Raw genomic sequence first — 20585 nt, 5'->3', positions numbered from 1 at the left:
TTTAAACACCCTCTTGTTCTTTAATGGCGGCCGGTCTTTGCAGTAATTGCTTCATTAACCCTCTTTAAACACCCACAAAATTTTCATTACAAACTCTTAATTTTGTCCATTATATATAGTTATATACCCCCTTTTGTTCACAACAAGCGAAAAAATCCAACTAGTTTCCATCAAATCTTTTAGCTTTTTCAAGAAAAAAATTAAAACCCAGTTCTTTTTTTTTTTTTCTGAATCATCCATCACCATGAATGGTGAAAAAAACAGTTCAAACAATAGGGTACTTAAATTAAAGTACGTTAAACTTGGTTACCATTATCTCATAACACACCTTTTAAAGCTTTGTTTAGTCCCTTTAATGGCTGTTATAATCGTTCAAGCATCGAGGTTAAGCCTTAATGACATCCACCAAACATGGCTTCACCTTGAACATAACCTTGTCTATGTCGTCGTGTTGTCGGCTTTCGTTTTGGTCGGGTCGACCGTTTACTTTATGACCCGAAAAAGATCCGTTTATTTGGTGGATTATGCCTGTTATCTCCCTCCTTCGAAGCTAAAAATGGAACACGACCGGTTCATGAAACATTGTAAGCTAATGGGTTGTTTTGATGAGACCTCTTTGGTGTTTTTAGACAAGATTTTGGGAAGATCAGGGCTTGGAGAAGAAACATGTGCACCAGAAGCAATGCATTGTCTTCCACCAAAACCATCAATGGAGGCTGCAAGACAAGAGACAGAACAGGTAATGTTTGGTGCTTTAGATACCCTTTTTGCTAACACTAATGTTAAGCCAAAAGATGTTGGGATTCTTGTCGTTAATTGTAGTTTATTTAATCCAACACCTTCATTATCTTCAATGATTATCAACAAGTATAAGATGAGGGGTAATATTAAAAGCTTTAATCTTGGTGGTATGGGATGTAGTGCTAGTGTTATATCTGTTGATTTAGCTAAAGACATGTTACAAGTTCATCGGAACAATTATGCCATTGTTGTTAGTACTGAAAATATTACACAAAATTGGTATTTTGGTAACAAAAAAGCAATGTTGTTACCAAACTGCTTGTTTCGAATCGGTGGTGCTGCGGTTTTATTATCGAATAAATCAGTGGACCGACGAAGAAGCAAGTATAAACTTATTCATGTGGTACGTACACATTGCGGTGCTAATGATGAGGCGTTTAACTGTGTCAGACAAGAACAAGATGATATTGGGAAAACAGGTGTTTCATTGTCTAAAGATTTGATGACGATTGCTGGTAATGCACTTAAGTCCAACATTACTACGTTAGGTCCCCTTGTTCTTCCCATAAGTGAACAAATCTTGTTCTTTGTCACATTAGTTGCCAACAAGTTGATCAATGCTAAAATCAAGCCTTATATCCCGGATTTCAAGCTCGCGTTTGAACATTTTTGTATACACGCCGGTGGGAGAGCCGTGATCGGTGAGCTCGAGAAGAATTTGTACCTTCTCCAGGTACATGTTGAAGCTTCTCGTATGACGCTTCACCGGTTCGGTAACACCTCATCGAGTTCGATTTGGTACGAGCTAGCCTATATAGAAGCGAAGGGTCGGATGCGGAAGGGGGATCGGATTTGGCAGATCGCTTTCGGGAGCGGTTTCAAATGTAACAGTGCAGTTTGGTTGGCACTCAAGAATGTTAAGCCATCATGTAATAGTCCCTGGGAAGGTTGCATTCATAGGTATCCAGTGCAGCTTAGCCTGTAATGGGATTAATCAAAGCGATTTTCAATGTTTATTATTTTGAGTGCTTGAATTTTTAGGTTGAAATATGTCATATTTTATGTACTTTTCACAAATTCGAAATTTAATTCATTTATTCTTCAGATTTCAAAATTCAAATACAATTGTTAACACTATTAATTTGTTGGTGTGACATTTTCAAATAGAGAAAAAACACTTATAACTAAAAAAGTGAAATTGTAATTAACTTCAATTTAATGAAATAATTTTAACAGCTGAACTTAAATTTTAAATTTTAATAAGTATTATTGAGGTACTTTTCTCTCTGATCCCTTCTCCTGGTGATGTTTGTCTATTTATATTATATGGATACTGTTTGTTGGGATGACATGCTATAAGTAGATTCCATGCATACATACACGTATCATATTCCAAATTTAACATGTGTTACATGTTCTCATGCATGTATAACTTCATAGGGGAGTCGGCTCAACAAGCGAGCTCTGCCTATGAACTCAGTCTGCGAACCCATCATGCAAGCTCAATTTGCGACCTTATGAGTTTGGATCGGCATCGGCCCAAACCCAAATAAGTTTTGGACCGATAGTGGTAACTACCCTAACAATTACATAAAATTATAAAGATTAATGTTGTGATGTTTAATTTGTTGATTGTTAATAGTGGTCTGTTTTGGTTGAATGACATGGATCTAATATTTGCTTGATGATCATCAATTTGTACCTGTACTGATTTATGGATATAGTTAAGATGCAGTTCTACACACTATTCTCATTTTATTTACGTAAATAAAATAACGTATGTTAAAGTTTGAAATAAATTAAAATTTTAATTGTTTATTTTATGTAAAAATTGTAACCATTAAAAATATAATGATATAAACAGTATTTTAAATTAATATAAAATTTTATTTGTTTTATTGACGTAAATTAAATAATGTATGTCAAGTTTGAAATAATAAATTATTTTTTAATTATTTATTTATGTAAAAGTTCAACCATTAAAAATATAATGATATAAACAATATTTTAAATTAACATGATAGAAATATCATATTAAATTAAAAAACTTTATCAAATCCATTTAAATTTTTCTTTAAATTTGTGGAGTATGACTCTATTTCAGTCAAATTTGAGAAATAATCTTTCAGTTAAACTCTATTTATTTGTTTCAATTAAGCTCAAATTAGTCTAGATTATTTTTTATTATTTGACCTATGAATTTAGCTTATAAATAGGCTCTTTTACAATCTTAGAAAATACACCCATTAGAGATCATAACTCATAATACATTTAGAGAATTTTATGTTTACGTTTTGAGGGTTCTTTGTTTTCGGGTTTTCGGGGTTTAATTTTTATCTCCATTTTTTATACTCTTCGTTTTTTTGCCATTATAGTAAAATTATCTTTGCCCGTGGTTTTTTATCCTTTTTTAAGAGGCTTTTTCACGTTAAATTTGTGTGTTTAATTTCTCAATTTATTCCGCTATTTTTTTACTTGTTGTTTAATTGGGTCGATTCCAACAAAATTTAATAGCTGAATTGTTAAAATATTTATAGAAAGTTCTGAAATTATGTTATTGTGTGAAATAAGAACAACTGTTCGTATATAAAAGCTATGCAATAGAAAGTGATTTTCAGTTATATATTTTGTTATTTTAAAATTTTGTATAGGAAAATTCTGCATTTCTTCAGAAATTCTCTTCTTCTTTTTGTAGTAAAATAAATCTCCATTTAGCCAAATAATTAGCTTTCAAAACAAATTCCAAAGGTTTCAGTTCTTACAATTTCTGAATGTTGGTTTTTTAAAATAACCTGACTTAATTAATTAATAATAATAATATCCAAAAAATACATGAAAAAATAATTCAAAGCTTTGGTCATTGTTTTAGAAGATTTAGAATCAGCTATTGAGAGATCTAAATCGGAGAAGTTAACAAGAAAGAGAAAATCTCTTTTTTGACATTGAATCGACATAAAAGGCCACCGTAAACGGTAGCATCGGTGACTATTGAGTATGACCGCTGAAATCTTTAATTGAAAAAAAAAATAAAAAATAAAAACAAAAGCGACATGTGAAAAGAAGAATGAGAGAAACGAATAACAAAAAAGAAAGTTAAGTGAAATTTAATTGGAATTAACATACCAAAAGCATTCATTAAAAAAATAGTATTTTTTCTCCATCGTGAATACTCATTTTTCACGAGTATTACGAAAAATACATATTGACGCCACTTGACACAATGACGGCATTTAAATAATTTCTTTTTTTTAAAAAGCCAATCATTGGCTTAACATTGGGGATGGTACTGCCGATGTGTCAAGTGACACCAACAGACTATGGATTTCAGGTCATTTTCGTATGTAATTATTCACTCGAGTCATTTTTGTAATTAATTAATTAATTATGTTTTTTTCCCTATTGTTTCTATAATGCTTTAACACAATCTCGTTCAAATCCAAATTCAGAATATAGGCCTGCTGTTACTCAAATTTTCCATAAAATATGAAACACCTATAGAAACATATTTGAACATAAATAGAAATATAAATATGATTCTCAAAATATATTTAAAAACCTTAAATTTGGAATACCATTTTTAAAAACAAATAAATAAAATTAAAACCTACAATCTGCCAATGATGCCTACTGACATACAAGTGCAAAAACAATACTTTTTTGTACACATTACTTGCAAATAATCTGAAATTCATCACCATGTGTATATAAACAATCAACTTTCAGTTCTGGGATATGTCAGCACTACGAAGAACCTATGTTTTGTAGTAACTGCGTACCAACGGCAACGCACCTATTCCGAAGATGAAATTCGATTATCAGTATCATCATCAGATTGCTATCTTTCGTTCTTTTTTACCGAGTCCTTTTACTACTTACCCGCGAACAAGCTAAGCTTCAATCCCCACGAAAGCCACTGCTACTTGCAGAAGGCTTCTTACCAGTGTATTTCTGTCAAAGAGATGAAAAATACCGTTATCTTTCAAGCAGACAATGCTTGGAACTACAGTTACGAAAACTGATTTGAAGCTGACCTGCTTTCCGATGCTGAATGGGATATACTTGTATTTGATCATGTGCGTAATCTGGCGCCGCATTGTAAGGACAAAGAGAACAATCCAATAACAAAGCAATATAGGCCAAAAGACGGGAACATCGAATACGGAAAAGAAGGTCATTACAAATGCTATGCAGAAAGCTTTTGTCATGGAGTACCTGCAAAAATCATTAAACAGAGGGAGTATTATATCTATTCTTAAATATATTTGTGGTAAACTACACTTAAAACGTATGTTTACGTTTTATTTATTTAATTTTAAAAAAAATTATTTAAAAATTATTTAAAAAATTTCATTTAAGTAACTAGATTATTATAATTATAATTGTACGGCTTATCTTTCACAATGTCTGCACCAATCAAAAGTTTTTCTTTCTCTTTTCAACTTCAGTTTATTTGTTTATAGAACAATTTTAAATGTCACAAATCTACTAACTAAAATCTATACAACTTTCTTCTTTGATCTTCGACATTGACCATCAGATCGACTTAGATTTAAGATATGTTCTTTTGAATCACCATGTCGATCGTCGAATTATTGTTTGGAACTCATCAGTTAAACTATAAAAAAAAAAAACTAAACTCAATAACTTAAATAAAAATTTTCAAATAGTTTAATGATTTAAATGAAAATCTATAAATAATTTAATAATTATTTTATAACTTTTTAAAATTTAATGATAAAAACATAAATTTACCATTTACCGATAGTTGACTGAGATTTGTTCTAATTTACCCATATAATAACTCACAGACACACAATCCTAAACGTGACACATCTCATGATGATTAAATTTCATTTTTATTTTTATGCTAATTATGAGTCTAATTCTGAAATTTTTTATATTTTAATATTTAATACTTGATTTCACATTTTAATTTTTAATTTGATACTTAAATTATTTTAATGTTCAATTTAATACCTAAAATATCACATATTTATTAAAACATATGATGCCTTTTAATTTAAATATCAAATTCGACATAAATATCAAAGGATATATTAACTAATAAAATTGTCAAGATTATTAACACTCTGTGAAATTAAATTCCATTATAATGTCATATTATTGGGTTTTTTCTTTTTAACTTTTACACATTACACCAGTAAATTTGACAACCAAAAAAACTCACATTAGATAAATTCCAGGTAAATAAAAACAAGCGATATTATAATTTTTTTACTCTATAATTTAACCCAACACAAAATCAGAATGTAATGTAAAATTAGAAGCATCATACTGATCTCATCTCGGAAAACCGAGAAGCTAAAGAGCATGTCAACAAAATCTCAAAACTATCCCTTTAAACCATAACAAAAACATTCTTGAGCTGAAGAAACGTCTTAAAATAAAACAAAAAGAAACCATTTGAACAAGTTCAATCTCAGCAAAAAGCATTACTATATATAACTAATTAAGCAAAAAACGTAACAATATGAGACCTAGGTGTTTGTTGCCCTAGTGTAAATCTGCTGGCTCGAATGGGCGGAAACCAACCTAATCGACCCTCTTGCCATCAGTTCCCTTATAGCCTTTCTCGCAAGCGATCCGTTGATCTGCAAGGTGCAAACAAAACAATGTTAAAGACTTAAATAGCCAAATACATGTTCAAGTAAAAAAATTCACAACATGCATCTAGACGCAGACATAAAAGAACTGTAACCCGAGTAATGCCGGACATCTAACTCTATAGCACAAGCAGATTCATGTAATAGAATTCACACAGCCATTAAGAAGCAGACAACTAAGTAACGACCTACATCTAACTCTATGGCACAACGGCTCAGACTCAAATAGCCAAATGCAAATTCATGTAATAGAATTCGCACATGCATCTAGAAGCAGACGACAAGTATAAAAGAATGGTAACCCAAGTTACGTCCCAACAGCACTTATAGAAACAGACAATTTGAATGTAGAAATGATTTAGGGTAACATTAATCAAACAACAGGAGCTCATGCCAAAGGTAATTAAGATCAACACTCATGGTTTTAGCCTGCCATCACTAAAAAACCCCATTATCTATACCCATCTAGCACCAATAACTAAAATCTAAATAGCCCGGATTCAGTACTACCACACCCAAACCATCACGATACCATTCAACTTTAGTAAGCCACATTACAAGCTATAATCAAGAACCCGGATAAATCCCTGAAAATTCCCATTTCTAGCATCAATAATTAAAGTCCAAATAGCCCGGATTCAACACTAAAACACCCTAGCCCTTACAATGCCTTTCAACTTTTGTAGGCTACATTTCAAGTTATAATCAAGAACCTGGAAAATTCCTGAAAAATCTCATTATCCACTTTCATCATCAATAGCTAAAGTCTAAATAGCCCGAATTCAACACTAAAACAATTCCAACTTCTGTAAGCTAGATTACAAGCTATAATCATCCATTATCCAGATCCATGCAGCATCAATAGCTAAAGTTTAAATAGCCCAGATTCAACACAAATACACCCTAACCATTACAATACCATTCAACTTTTGTAAGCCACATTTCAAGCTATAATCCAACATGTTATGATACCATTTTATAGGCTACATTTCAAGTTATAATCAACATCCTGAAAAATTCCCATTATCCAGATCCATGTAACATCAATAACAATAGTCTAGATAGCCCCGATTCGGCACAAAACAGCCATAACATAATCATTGAACAACAACAATTAATGTAACCAAATAAACAACTCAGATCTCCGCATCCAGATAAAAAAAATCTAATAGTATCACAAATTGAAGAGCAAGAAAAAAAAACATCACACAACAAAATAATTCCACATTCTAAAAATGAAATTAACATAAAAGAGGTAAAAGAACATTCAACGTACCCTCATACGATCAGAGAGAATCGAGGGAGTGATGAGCTTGTATTTAGGAGCTTCAGAGAGAAGCTTATCATAAGTAGCTTGGTCGAATAGCACCATATTGTTCACCTTCTCCTTTTGCTTTCCTTTGCTCCACTTCTATTAATACCCAAAACAAAAAAAAACAAAAAAAAAAACCCAGTTCATATTTAACTCTAAAAGTGCAGAAAATCAACACCCCTATAAATACATATCAGAAAAAAAAAATCGACCTTCTTCTTTTGCTTGCCACCTCCAGACTTTGCAGGCTTTGATGATGGAGGAGGAGCTTTGTCTTTCTTTGGTGCCTGCAAAAAAACAACAAAACAATATAATTTACGAATCTAAAACAAAGCTGGATTCACCTTTTCTTTTGAAGTAGAAAAATGGAAAATCGAATTGTATTGAAGAATGAAGAGAAGGGAGATGAACAAACCATTGGGATCTGCTGAAAGTGAAGAAGAAAGGGCAAGAGATGAAGCGCAGCTTTTGTTGGGGTGGGTTTTTGCTTAGGGTGCGGTGGGATATATAAAGAAGGTGATAATGGGATTCTGGGAATGGGATGGCTTTTTTTTGTGTAACACTAGGGTTTTTGGGTTGGTTGAAATCCGACCCAATAGGATGTTTACCCATTTAGAAGCCTAATGACTTTTTCGTTGGGCCGAGAAAAAAATCTAAAATCCATGTGAATCGAATTAGTTCTAATTTTTATGATTAGAAAATATTTTTTTTAAATGATGAGAAAATAAATATTTTATATTGAAAATAACATTAAGATATTATATATTTTTAAAATATATATTTTATAAGATTTATAATTTTTATTTACTTAAAATTTAATTTTTTAAATATTTATAAAAATTTTAAAATTTTATCAAATAATATTCAAAATTTATTATAAAATTCAGATTATATTATAAAATTTATTATAAAAATTTTATTTACTCAACCGAATAATCAGATTATATTATAAAATTCAAATTAAACTCTATTTTTCAGATAGCAATAAAAGCGGAGCAGGTCTTTATATCGCAAGACTATTGAAAAATATTTAGGTTCATGATGTCATGTATAATTATAAGTTAGCATGTGATATCTTGTGAATGAAATGTTTTAATTTCATAATTTTTTAATTTTATATTTTATTTTTACTATATTCTAAATGACATATGACATATGTTACCCTTAAAATTTATTTATAAAATATAAAATTATTTAATATATTGTTAATAAAATTTTAGACTCTACAAATAAAATTAAAATTAAAAGTTAACAAATATTTTATAAAAACATAATAAAATATTTTAAAAAATCACATGTTAATTTTTTAAGATTGCAATACTCACCCTTACCCCATATCTCAATTATTAATTATTTTTAAAATGCATTCTTAAAAAAATTATAAATATAATTTAAATATTATGTTTATATTAAAAACTTTATCACACAGATACAGCTTCAAAATAACATAATATATGATTTAAAAGTATAACATAATATATGATTTAAAACTACTTAATAATGTCAACAATCTCTTGACCCATGATAAAGTATTATGTTGGAGGTATAAAATTTAGATTTAATTCCAAGCAATTCGATTTACCTCCCAATTATAAAAAAATACTAATTAATAACATATAAAATATTTACGAAAATAAAATAAATAAAATTAAATGAAATTGTGAGCTTATGAATCCATTATGAGTATTATTAAGAGGAAAATAATAAATTTAAAATTGACAAACAAACATCATTATTACACCATTCAACAGACAAAATATAGCTATAGGAAACAGATTTATGGACTGATATTTGATAATTAATACTATATCATTTCTTTTTAAGTCCTTAATAAATAATAACCCCTCCAAATAAAAGCTGAAAGAACTTTTGGTCTTCCAAATAACCAGTTTTCTTTTCAAGAATATGTTTGGCAATTCAGAAAGTAAAATTGCTCAAGAAAATTACAGTAAAATCCTAAATCTCCTTAGAACCACCATTGAAGAATAATAATGTGGAACTAAAGGATTCTCACTTACTACATATGATATCATCCTTCTAACTGTATCCAACTAAAAAACAAACCTTTTATTTTTGAACTCGGTAATCAGTATGTCTCGGCATCAGCATAAGCCTCCGGTAAATGGCCCTGAAATGTTACACTAAAACATTCAGTTTGACAAAGTCAAAATGCAGATTAAACTAATGTTTTACTAGGACTCGGGTGTGAGTGTCATAAAAATGTGTCTAACACAGGTATTTCCATGTATTTGAGAGTCGCTGGTCATATTCCCAATACCTATCTCTTAATATGCGTCAGGTATGGATACCAGACATGGGCACTTTAAGCAAAATGAAAATGTTGGAGCAACATAGAAGAGCATCTGCATGAGCATACCAACTATAGACAACTCCTAGCATCAAGCTCTCAAACCAGAAACCACTTAACCATGACACAAGAGATACCAGTCAAGTGAAATTTTACCTCAAAACTGAGTGGATGCTGCCTAGAATCAGACCGGAGCCTCTGAGTTTGCTGAACCTGAAACAAAGCTCTATACAGCCATTTTCATCTCTATTTTCTCATGAGGATCGTAACCTATGAGTTTGAAATCAGATGCCACAAAGGAATCTATGTTCTTTTTCTCAGGATTGATCTTCAAAATCTGCATTCCGATATGGTAAGAAAAATGCTTCAGAAGAAATAAGGTTGAAGGGTGACGGGAACCAAAAATACCTTTCCCTGGTTTTTAAAGATTAATTCACTATACTCACTGGAAAAGGCTTCGGCAGTTTCTGAAGCTGCTCCTGCAATGGCCTAACATGAGTGCTATAAACATGTGTATCACCGAGCACATGGATGAAATCACCAGGAATGAGATCTATACACAGTAGAAGAAATTAAGACAGATCCTTACAAGAGGATTGCAGTCTAGGAGAAATTGAAACCATTAACGATTTAATCTAATCTTTAGAGTCGAGCAGGAAGCTATCCTGCAGTTATAGCATCAAGTTTTGTTTTCTATTCATTGTTGTCTCGTTTGCAACCCTACACAAATGTTACTCATCATTCTAGCAAATCAATTAAACATAAACAGGATATCGGTCTCAACGACAACATACCACAAACATGAGCAATCATGCATGTCAGGAGAGCATAAGATGCAATGTTAAATGGCACACCCAAGCCCATATCAGCAGAACGCTGATACATTTGGCAAGATAACTCCTCATTGGCAACGTAGAACTGCAACATTCAGATTGAAAAGTATTAATTTTTTTTAAGTACAAAAGAAAGAGAGACATAAGTTCACTATTTAATACCAACTTGAGCAAACATGTGGCAAGGTGGAAGTGCCATAAGTTTGAGATCAGATGGATTCCAAGCGGAGAGTATAATCCTTCTATCATTAGGATTGTTCTTAATTTTGTCGATAACATCTAACAACTGATCAAATCCTTGTCCAGTGTAGTCAGCATGCATGTCAGTATACCTGGAAAGTATCAGATATGAGGCATCTTAAATAAAACATCAAGTAGAAATACGGAACCGATCACCAGCAGTGTAGTAAAAGTAGAAAAGGGCAAAAAAAACCAACCTAGCACCAAAATGCCTCCATTGGAACCCATATACGGGTCCCAAGTCACCCTCCTCCCTACTAGTCAACCCAATGCTGAAATTGCAACTCAAACGCAAGTTATAATAACAACACGAAAACAGTAATTAGTTCAACAAGAAATCAACAACAAAAGAGTCTAATACCTATCAAGAAAGTCCCTGGATGCATTACCATCCCATATGTGAATGCCCTTTTCTTGAAGGACCTGTCAGTGATGCAAATATTTTAGAACGAATCATAACCCTCAGCTCTCATATATCAAAACAAAATCTGCAGTTGCTAATTCAACCGTCCCATAAATCACAGTTCATTTGGAAGACAAAAGAAGTCTGAAGCCAGCAACTCCATCTCATCAGGGCATAAAAATGTCTAGCAATGCAAAGGAGTATGCTGCTCAATAAATTATCACCTCGGCATTAGTTGAACCACTGATGAACCAAAGCAACTCTTCGACAACACCTCGCCAAAATACTTTCTGCGGACAAAGCAACACAAATGCAAATCACTCTCTGTATACTTAAAAATAATATACAGAAGAAATAACTACATCACAAGGATAATATACATGCCTTAGTTGTCAAAAGCGGAAACGTTTTTCGCAAATTGAAACGCATCTATGGACAAAAATATATATATTCAAATCAGCAGGCTGAAACCAATAAAGATCGATGGAAACCTAACGGTTCAAACAAAAAACAGCAGGAACTTAACTAAGAGCTAGACATTACCTGGCAACCAAACATTGATAAAGTACCAGTCCCAGTTCTGTCATCCTTAAGGTTACCCCCAGAGATGATGTCTTGAATCATATTCAGGTACAAGTACTCCTCATGTTTACGGAAAATCATCTTGGGCAGGAAAGAGAACTTCTTTACCTCAAACTTACCAGTATCTGGTTTGTTATCAACGACCAGATCACAGTTCTGGCAGAGGTGCTCAATTGTCGAGGTTCTCACACGAACATAAGTTGTGAAGCAATACCGAATGTCATTTTCCACCATAGGAAATGATGAGTACCAAGGCTGAAATACAGCGGTATCAATGGCAGGCATAAAAGTGTCGCATTCAATGTTTGTCTCTATTTCAGTTATGTGAATAGCATCACAACCAGCTGCATTAAGGGATTCCCTGCATCGAAATATATTGCATGTAAGAAGAGTTGGAGAGAAAAAAGGAGAACAAAACAATTAAAAAATAGCTTCTGCACCTAAGTATCTGGCCTCCACCTATAACAAAGACCTTCTCGATCGAAAGACAATAAGGAGATGCAGCCAATAATTCCAAAGCAGAGGTCATGCTTCCACATATAACAACATTCTCAGCAGTTGCAATATCGAAACTTCCAGACCGAGTCAGAACAACATTAAGACGACCCGGAAGAGGTCGATTCTTAAGGGGAATACTTTCCCATGTTTTCCTACCCATTATGACTGCATTCTTTTTCCCAGAATCTGATGTAGTCAGAGTGATATCTTTGAAGAATTTGAGATCAGAAGGCAAGTTCCAAGGTAACTTCCCATCCTTACCGATACCCATATCTTTGGTCGCAGCCACAACAACTTGATACGTTCGCTGCGGATCAGGCTGTGCATTGCCATTACCATTGCCATTAGGAACATTCATCATGGTATCAGCAGACATAATTCAACTAAAAGCCGAACTGAAGCTCAAGGATCAAAGCTTGCAACGTAAACCGATCAGCCAATTTTTTTTGTGGAAGTGCGGTAGAGTCCGACAGAAACCAGACTGAAGTCATAATTCAATATAAAGAACATGTAAGTTTTCTTTTTCTTTTCTTTTTTTTTTTTTTTTTTGAACATAAAGAACATGTAAGTTAAACCTTCCTAGCATTGGAATCTACCAAGCATTTACTCAAAGTAACCGAATTCCAATAGAAAAATGAGTGAAATTAGTGGGAAAAAAAGAGTCCTTCTAAATGAAAACAACACTTTAATCAAGGTCAACCCCGTTTAACAGTCACTAAAATCAGCGCGAAAATTCAGATTTCAACCTCTCGAAAGCCAAAAATTTAATACCCATTTTTTAATCAATCTCAGAACTTAAAAAGGTATCCAACTATCGATGCATGCGAGAGAAAGTCAAAAGAAAATCTTAAAAAACAGAGTTTTTTTCCCAATAAAAAATAAGAGAAGAAATTGTTATACATTCCTAACAAAAAAATGACAAACAATAAACGAGATTTTCCAGAAAAAATTCGAAGGAAAAATAAAATTAAATTAAATTAAAACGAACATACATAACTGATCAATAATCACGCTTCTACCAAACATTCAACTCTCTTAACTATTAAAAAAAATTATTTGTACCAAAAATTTATGGAACCAGACAATCAAACCAGCTCTCTAAAACCAAGTTTAAAACAAAATCAAAAAGCAAGACAAAAAAATGAGAGAAATGCGAATAAGGTACCGACCGATCGGAGAAGAAAACACAAAAATGTTCGAACAGCAACGGTGAAAAGCTCTGGCTACTTCTTCTACAACTAAGAATAAAATTATTAGAATAATTTTTTCAAAAAAGGAGAGAAATTAGGGATTTTGTTTTTTTGAGTATAGAGAAATGAAAATAAAATGTGAGTGGAGAATCAGTATTTTAGTGGATCGATGAGAGAGAGTTTGAAAAGAAGAGCGAAAAATATAAAAAAGGGAGGAAGTAAAAGAGAAAAAGAGACGGCAAATATCCAAAAAGCACAGTTGACGCGGAGTGTCGCTGCCGCCTATTTTTATTTTAGTTTCTATCATTACTAATAAAATGACTAAATCGGTTGAAAAAAAAATGAATTAGTGTTTTTTTATCTCTCCTAATTTTATATTTAATATTTTTTTGAGTTGGTATTAATTTTAATCGGATTCAGTTATAAATTTATAAAAATATTTTTCTTTTAAATTATAATTAATGTTAGGGTAATTTGAGTTTACATTTTGGTCACTCAATTTTAAATAATTACAAAATAATTACTAAACTATTCAAAAAAATCATTTAAATCATTGAACTATTCTAAAGTTTTTATTTAAATCATTTGGTAGTTTTTTTTTTAATTTGGCTAGAGAGTTTCAAATGACGATTTGATGATCGGTATAGTGCATCGAAGAATAAAGCTATTTGAATTTTGGTTCGTATATTCGTGACATTCAAAATTATTTTATGAAAAAAATGAAGTGTGAAAGAGAAGGAGAATGAGAGTTTTCAATTGATGACGGTGTGAGAAGGTTATATAACAATAATTTTAACAGCTTAATTACTTAAATGGAAACTTTTGAATAGTTTTAATGATCGTTTTGTAACTTTTTAAAGCTAAGTAACTCAAACCTAAATTTAGTAATTGTTTAGTGACCTAAACTGCAATTTACCATTAATATTATTATAATAATATTTTTTATCTTTTACACTTTTATATTATCTTTAAATAAAATAATACAAAATTACAAATTCATTCTTGAAAAGATAAATATACCATCATAATAGTACTTTTTGTAAAATTTTATTTGATAATAAATATTTTCATTTAAAGAAAAATTAAATTTTCATCTTTTTTTTTTCTTTATTAATGAAATCTTGAAATTTTTTAACAATTACATATAGCATTTTATGATTTTTTTTTATGCTTATACTTTCATTTATAAGTAGAGCTCAGCTCTCATAAATTACTCATGAGGCTGAGCAGCCAAAATTTTATATCGACTTTCACACTCACGAGTGCCAGGGTCTTTTTTATCAAAATCTTTCAAAAAAATTTTATTTTAAAATTATTTGACCTAAATTCCTATTAAAATGAAATACAAGAAGAAATATAGGAGGACATGTAAGGGCAAAAGTTGAGGGCCATCACAGGTCCCCAATAAGCAAAATATTAGACTTGGGTTGCAATCGAGGGTGCGGGGCTCTGATAGGATTTGAGAATTCGAATGTAAAACTAAGTAAAAATAAAGTAACAAACCTATAAATATATAGTCTGTTTTTATCTTGTATCATTTGAATTCGACATAGTAAATTTTCTTCTCATTTTCCCGTATTTTTTTCCCGAAAGGGTTTCTATGTAAAATTTTGTGTCTTCTATTTTCTCTCTTTCTTTGCGATTCATTGTCATTGTCGACGTTTAATTTTCACAAATAGCTTGTAAAAAACCCATATTTTAAAAAAATGTTAATTGCACCAAACATTCTTAAATTATGACTCCCATTCTAAATTTATCCCCAAACTTCATGTCATTCTAATTACATCTCTAAATTATCAATATTATATCAATCAAGTTTTTTTGTTACTAAAATCATTAGTTTATCTATTAAATGAAACGTTAAATCTTATGTCACATAATTTAAAATGAAAAATTTAAGAAAAATGAATATTGTAAAATAAATGTTTTAAAAATTTAGTTTGAGGTTTTCAAATCTTTTAAAAAATTTGGTCAAGATTTGAAACATCATTTAACAATTAAATTAATGGTTCTAATAACGAAATGACTTGATTGATTTAATATCAATGATTTAGAAATATAATTAAAATAAAGCTTAAAATTAAAGATGCCAACTCTTTAAAAAATATTGTTTTTACTATTCTTCAAATACAAAACCCCCACTTTTATAATGAATTCATATTTTGTTACTTTTCGCCATTAATGTATTTATTTGTTTATTCGTTTTAATGTTCCATTTATAATTTTACACCTAATCTATTGTATTGATTTTACTTTAATGTGTTCATTGCAATTTTAAGATAATTTTAGATAATATTAAAACCTTTTTTTCTTTTTCAGTCACACCTAAAAATAAATAAATGTAAGCGTGATTAAACTATTTGTACATTTACGTTTTGATCATTTAACTTCAAAATGTTATATAAAATGATTGTTAATTTATTCGAAAATTTTCATTTAAGTTACTAGATTATTAAAATCGTTGTTGTATGGCCTTCTTTGTTTGCATCGGTTATGCCAATTGAAAGGTCTCATTCCCCTTCTCCTATACAGTTCTTTTTTTTTTTTTGCATGAAATAATTTTGAACGTCAATAATTTATGAACCAAAATCCAAACAGATTTCTTTTTCAGTATTAGACACTAATCGTTAGATCGGCTTGGATCTAAGGTATGTTATTCTACTTGCCGAAAGGCACCGATCGTTGAATCTTCATTTGGAGCTTGCTAACCGAACTTTAAAAAACAAAAACAAAAGCAAAAGCTTAACAACCTAATGAATTAAATGAAAATTTCTAAATAGTTTACTTAAATGAAAACTTTTGAATAGTTTAATAATCGTTTTATAACTTTTTGAAGTTAAGTAACTAAAAAGTAAGCATACTAATATTATAGTCACATTAAGTGTAGTTTATTAAAAAATAAAGGTTTATAGACATTAACTTAATTAATGTAATATTTTTCTTGAATTAATTTTTCATTAATTATATTTTTAAATATTATTTTAATATGTGTATATCTTTTACTAAGAATGTGTTTTTAACTAAAGGAGAATAGGATTCTCTGAAATCGAACTTAAACTCTCATATCTACAATATAATACTCTTGCTACTAAACAAAAGGTTGTAGGCATTACGCTCTTAATGTCCAATAAAATTATTGTCTAATGAAATCTTTTAGGTCGATAAATAAATTTTGAAGTTTATTTTGTAATTTTAATATATATAAATATGATTCATTAATTTTGAATATGTTTAATGTATTGGAGTAAGGAATTTTTTTAATTTTTTATAAGATTTAAAATTTATTGAATTAAATATTGCCTAAATCACAATAAAAAATATTTTTTTATCTTGGTGGTAAATAGGTAATTTGAGTTTTTAAAATAATTAACTCTAAAACCAAAAATTGTACGAAACGGCTATTGAGAAAGGAGTACAAGGAAAAGCAAACCTGTGTGCTACGCTGGAAGGCGGGAAACTCAAGAACCAACCAATTATAGTGTGCCACAGTCGTCCTTCCATTGGATGTTTGTCGAATCTTTACCATCCACCTGGCATTGATCGCTTGATTATAGATACGGTCGTCAGTCAGTAGCTTGCTTTGGAAATGAAATCTCAGCCGCTCATGACTCTCATCTCCAAAATGATTTTTTATTCTACAGATAACTGGTTGTGAATAAATTACATTCAAAATCAATTACTAAACTGATTTTTGAAATATATTTAAAAATTTAAAAATAAAAATTAAAGTATAATGTTTAATTTTTATTTTAATTTTACATATTTTCTTGTTTTGAATCTTATTTATTTTAGTTAAATTTGACTCTCAACATTTTAAAACAAGTCAATTTCTAAATCGTTAAATTTTAAAAATTACAATGCACATGACAATTTAGATGTATTTCATGCTATTTTTTAAGCCTTTATGAACTTTTATAATTTTTAAATTATTTTTGACGTAACATATAAGACAAAATACAAAATCAACGTGAAATACGAGTGGATTGTCACGTGATTACCACATCAACATCATTAAAATTTTAATATTTCAACCAATATTTCTGTTTTAAAAAACTATTTAACTCTTTTAAAATGTTAATGACTAACTTTAACTAAAAAGAATAAAGATCAATTTAATAAAAATATAAACATTGAAGATTAAACGTGTTATTATAAAAATAATCTAAATTAAGTTTGTAATTCTAAAACAATTTCATTGTACATTTATTACATTTTTTCCTTAAATTTATTTTTCCAGCATTTGTCAAATTTATCAATATCCAACATTTTTAAACTTGACAACAATAAATGTATTAATCAGTGATCTTTTGTATTATTTTTTGCGTCATAATTATTTAAATTTTAGCATGTTATCTTATATAAAATTTGATAAGTTTAATTTTTTATTTTAATTATTTTATCAAATCATATAGAAAATCATTGAATCTAATTTTTGAGAATTTTTTATGTAATTAGATTATGACACATTAAACTATACTATATATTTTTAAGTCATTTATAGAGTTGGTGTCATGAGCCAATAAGACATTAACTCAATTGAGTAATGACTAAAATATTATTTACATATAAAATTATATTACTTTGACGACATTTTGTTTTCTATATTTTTATGTAAAAATTTAAAAAAATACACTTAATATATTAATTCCACTATTTCAATCAAAACTTTGTTTATTTTATATCATTTTTAAATTAATTTCAATGAAAAAAAAGTGAAGTAATTTTTTTAATGAATTATAAGAGGAGGACAAAATACTAATAGTAATGCGACTAATATAATTCGAACCTATATTACACTTGAGACAGAGAACACACTAACTATCAAATCAATACACAGAATTCAAAAAAATTGATTTAGTGTTTTGATATGTTTGGTATGCCATCACTACCAACAAATGTAGCTTTCACTACTTTGACAATGTTGAAGCATCTTACGCACCCAACCCTATCAAACAAGGAAAAACATCCAATCTTTATGTTTATTGTGTATCGAAAATTATTCCATTAACTATTTAAAAACTTTACAAAAAAGGTTAAACTGGTGACAAATACCTTTTTAACATGTTATTAGATAATTTAAAATGTTTTAAAAATAACGTATGGTGCTTATAAATTTATAATTTCCTATAATATTAAATACTAATCCTATATATATAAAGTTAAAACGTGTGGATTTGGTCCCTAGTTTACCCCGACCCACCCATGATGCCTAATTTAATTAAGCTAGAGTTTCAATATTTCCAAAAGTATTGTGAAAAAGATATTATGATAAATTGAGATGCGGAAAAAGATTATAGTTGGAACCATCGAGGCGTCGGGAAGGGAAAAGTGATTCCATCTTTTCAGTTTGGGTTAATTAATCTTTAGTCCCTCAACTTTATAATTATATTTTAATGATTGACTATCTGGTAAAATTTGATTGGTTGACTTTTTTTTAACGGTACTAACCGCAATCAAAGTTTACGTATTCGAATCGATAAAAAATAGTTTAGGTATCTAACTCAAATAAACCCAATAAATTAGGTACCTCCTGCTCAATTAAGCCTTTTTAGATATTATCTTTCATAGTTTGCAAATTATGCTGTTTAGCCTCCAATTGTAATTGAATCCGTTCAATTTCATCCCCGTTGTTATTTATATTAGTTAATCATTTCATACTTAGTTATGACTTCTTGATATATATTTTAAATCAGGGGCATATAAGAAATTGAATTATATTTTATTAAAATATAATTTAACTTGAATAAATTGATCGAGTCTTAGCTCGATTGATATAGATATTGTTGTCAGTGTAAGAAAACGTGGGTTCGAATACGCTAAAGTGTATTATCATTCTATTTATGGGTTGAGGGTTATGAGTAGTTCTGAATATTGTGTAAAAAGCAACAAATATGATCAGAACCTATAATGAAATTGTTTAATAAATAATAATAATTTTCAAATAATCTTGAATTATTTAAAATCTTAATTATTGAAACAAAGAGCTCATTGATAAGCAAAGTTTATGATTGTGTTACAAAGATGGAACTCAATTTTACTTAAATAAAATTAAAAAAAAAAACGTATCAATATTTAAATTTATACTTTCAATAAAATTTTAATCTAATTTAGATTATGTAAACTTAATCACATTTTTGCATTAATGCATTTTCCAAATATAAAACTATGTTGAAATATATAATCTCGATATTGATAAATTTCAAATTCCGACCAAATGTCACTGCATTCGAAATTAAGTTATTACACACGTTAATAACTAGTTTGTATTATTTTTAATGCATAAACTAATATTAATATTTTAAAAAATTTATACGTTTGATTGAGTTTTAAGTTCAATTAGCATTAACATTGTTGCCAGTGTAGGAGAACGTGAGTTCAAGTGCGCTGAAGCACATTATTCGCCTATTTAAAGATAAGGAAGGGACTATGAGTAGTTCTAGGCATAGTATCGAAAACAGAGCAGATATGATATAACCCTATAGTGAGATTAATATGCTTTAATTTGTGAGATTAACAATACTATTATTTATCAAATGTTATTTTTAAAATGGTTGTAATATCAATTACTATTTTTAAAATTTTATTTTATTAATTACTATATTTTAATTCCATAAATATATTATTTGTGAAATCTAAAAAAATTTAAAAACTATATATGAACTAATTTAATAAAATGTAATTATAAAAATAAAGCTTTTCACTATTTCACTATATTTTAATTAATAAATATAATCAATCTCTCTATATAAATTTTATATCTAGATTTCAACAATAGAATATAATATATTTAAGAGTAAACTACCAAAATAGTCACATTTGTTTCCCTTAGGTTACATTTTAGTCACTTATGTTTG

General features: G+C 29.5%; 3 protein-coding genes and 1 non-coding gene across 5 annotated transcripts; 1 reads left to right on the top strand and 3 right to left on the bottom strand.

Moving 5' to 3' along the window:
- The first annotated feature begins 146 nt into the window (after nucleotides 1-146).
- LOC105773012 (3-ketoacyl-CoA synthase 9) lies at nucleotides 147-1847 on the top strand. The gene has a single exon (XM_012594576.2). The coding sequence runs from the start codon at nucleotides 245-247 to the stop codon at nucleotides 1724-1726; it is 1482 nt and encodes a 493-aa protein (XP_012450030.1). The 5' UTR covers nucleotides 147-244; the 3' UTR covers nucleotides 1727-1847.
- A 2413-nt stretch (nucleotides 1848-4260) lies between these two features.
- On the bottom strand, nucleotides 4261-4839 carry LOC105787135 (uncharacterized). Its single transcript, XR_008193012.1, has 3 exons — nucleotides 4773-4839; nucleotides 4618-4689; nucleotides 4261-4531 (listed from the first exon to the last, which is right to left on the bottom strand). It is a non-coding gene; the product is annotated as an uncharacterized LOC105787135 (transcript).
- A 1173-nt stretch (nucleotides 4840-6012) lies between these two features.
- On the bottom strand, nucleotides 6013-8241 carry LOC105772998 (40S ribosomal protein S25-4). Its single transcript, XM_012594554.2, has 4 exons — nucleotides 8093-8241; nucleotides 7890-7964; nucleotides 7642-7776; nucleotides 6013-6353 (listed from the first exon to the last, which is right to left on the bottom strand). Exons 1-4 carry the CDS (start codon nucleotides 8093-8095, stop codon nucleotides 6240-6242), a joined length of 327 nt encoding a protein of 108 aa, XP_012450008.1. The 5' UTR covers nucleotides 8096-8241; the 3' UTR covers nucleotides 6013-6239.
- Nucleotides 8242-9467: 1226 nt separating this feature from the next.
- Nucleotides 9468-13985, bottom strand: LOC105772952 (bifunctional dihydrofolate reductase-thymidylate synthase 1). 2 transcript variants are annotated; one of them, XM_052628871.1, is made up of 12 exons: nucleotides 13711-13984; nucleotides 12484-13022; nucleotides 12005-12404; nucleotides 11842-11890; nucleotides 11686-11747; nucleotides 11420-11481; nucleotides 11256-11330; nucleotides 10985-11150; nucleotides 10780-10903; nucleotides 10432-10538; nucleotides 10142-10322; nucleotides 9468-9805 (listed from the first exon to the last, which is right to left on the bottom strand). In XM_052628871.1, the coding sequence occupies exons 2-11, from the start codon at nucleotides 12915-12917 to the stop codon at nucleotides 10212-10214; spliced, it is 1590 nt and encodes a 529-aa protein (XP_052484831.1). In that variant the 5' UTR covers nucleotides 12918-13022; nucleotides 13711-13984; the 3' UTR covers nucleotides 9468-9805; nucleotides 10142-10211. The 2 variants fall into 2 exon arrangements, with proteins under 2 accessions (XP_052484831.1, XP_012449953.1); XM_012594499.2 differs by lacking the exon at nucleotides 11842-11890 and having other exon boundaries at nucleotides 11686-11751; nucleotides 13711-13985.
- Nucleotides 13986-20585: the final 6600 nt, after the last annotated feature.

Source organism: Gossypium raimondii, chromosome 1, assembly GCF_025698545.1.
Source record: "Gossypium raimondii isolate GPD5lz chromosome 1, ASM2569854v1, whole genome shotgun sequence".
Lineage (NCBI taxonomy): Eukaryota > Viridiplantae > Streptophyta > Magnoliopsida > Malvales > Malvaceae > Gossypium > Gossypium raimondii.
This window is presented reverse-complemented; position numbering and strand designations above follow the sequence as displayed.

What these genes read in the sequence shown, in the direction of transcription:
- LOC105773012 (XM_012594576.2), top strand. Translation starts at nt 245, where the DNA reads ATGAATGGTGAAAAAAACAGTTCAAACAATAGGGTACTTAAATTAAAG.
- LOC105772998 (XM_012594554.2), bottom strand. An exon ending in GTGGCAAGCAAAAGAAGAAG is followed by an intron (nt 7,777 to 7,889) that starts GTCGATTTTTTT and finishes GGGTATTAATAG; the next exon opens with AAGTGGAGCAAAGGAAAGCA. An exon ending in TTCTCTCTGATCGTATGAGG is followed by an intron (nt 6,354 to 7,641) that starts GTACGTTGAATG and finishes TGCACCTTGCAG; the next exon opens with ATCAACGGATCGCTTGCGAG.
- LOC105772952 (XM_052628871.1), bottom strand. Translation starts at nt 12,917, where the DNA reads ATGTCTGCTGATACCATGATGAATGTTCCTAATGGCAATGGTAATGGC. An exon ending in GTGGTTCAACTAATGCCGAG is followed by an intron (nt 11,482 to 11,685) that starts GTGATAATTTAT and finishes CATCACTGACAG; the next exon opens with GTCCTTCAAGAAAAGGGCAT. An exon ending in CATGATTGCTCATGTTTGTG is followed by an intron (nt 10,539 to 10,779) that starts GTATGTTGTCGT and finishes TACTGTGTATAG; the next exon opens with ATCTCATTCCTGGTGATTTC.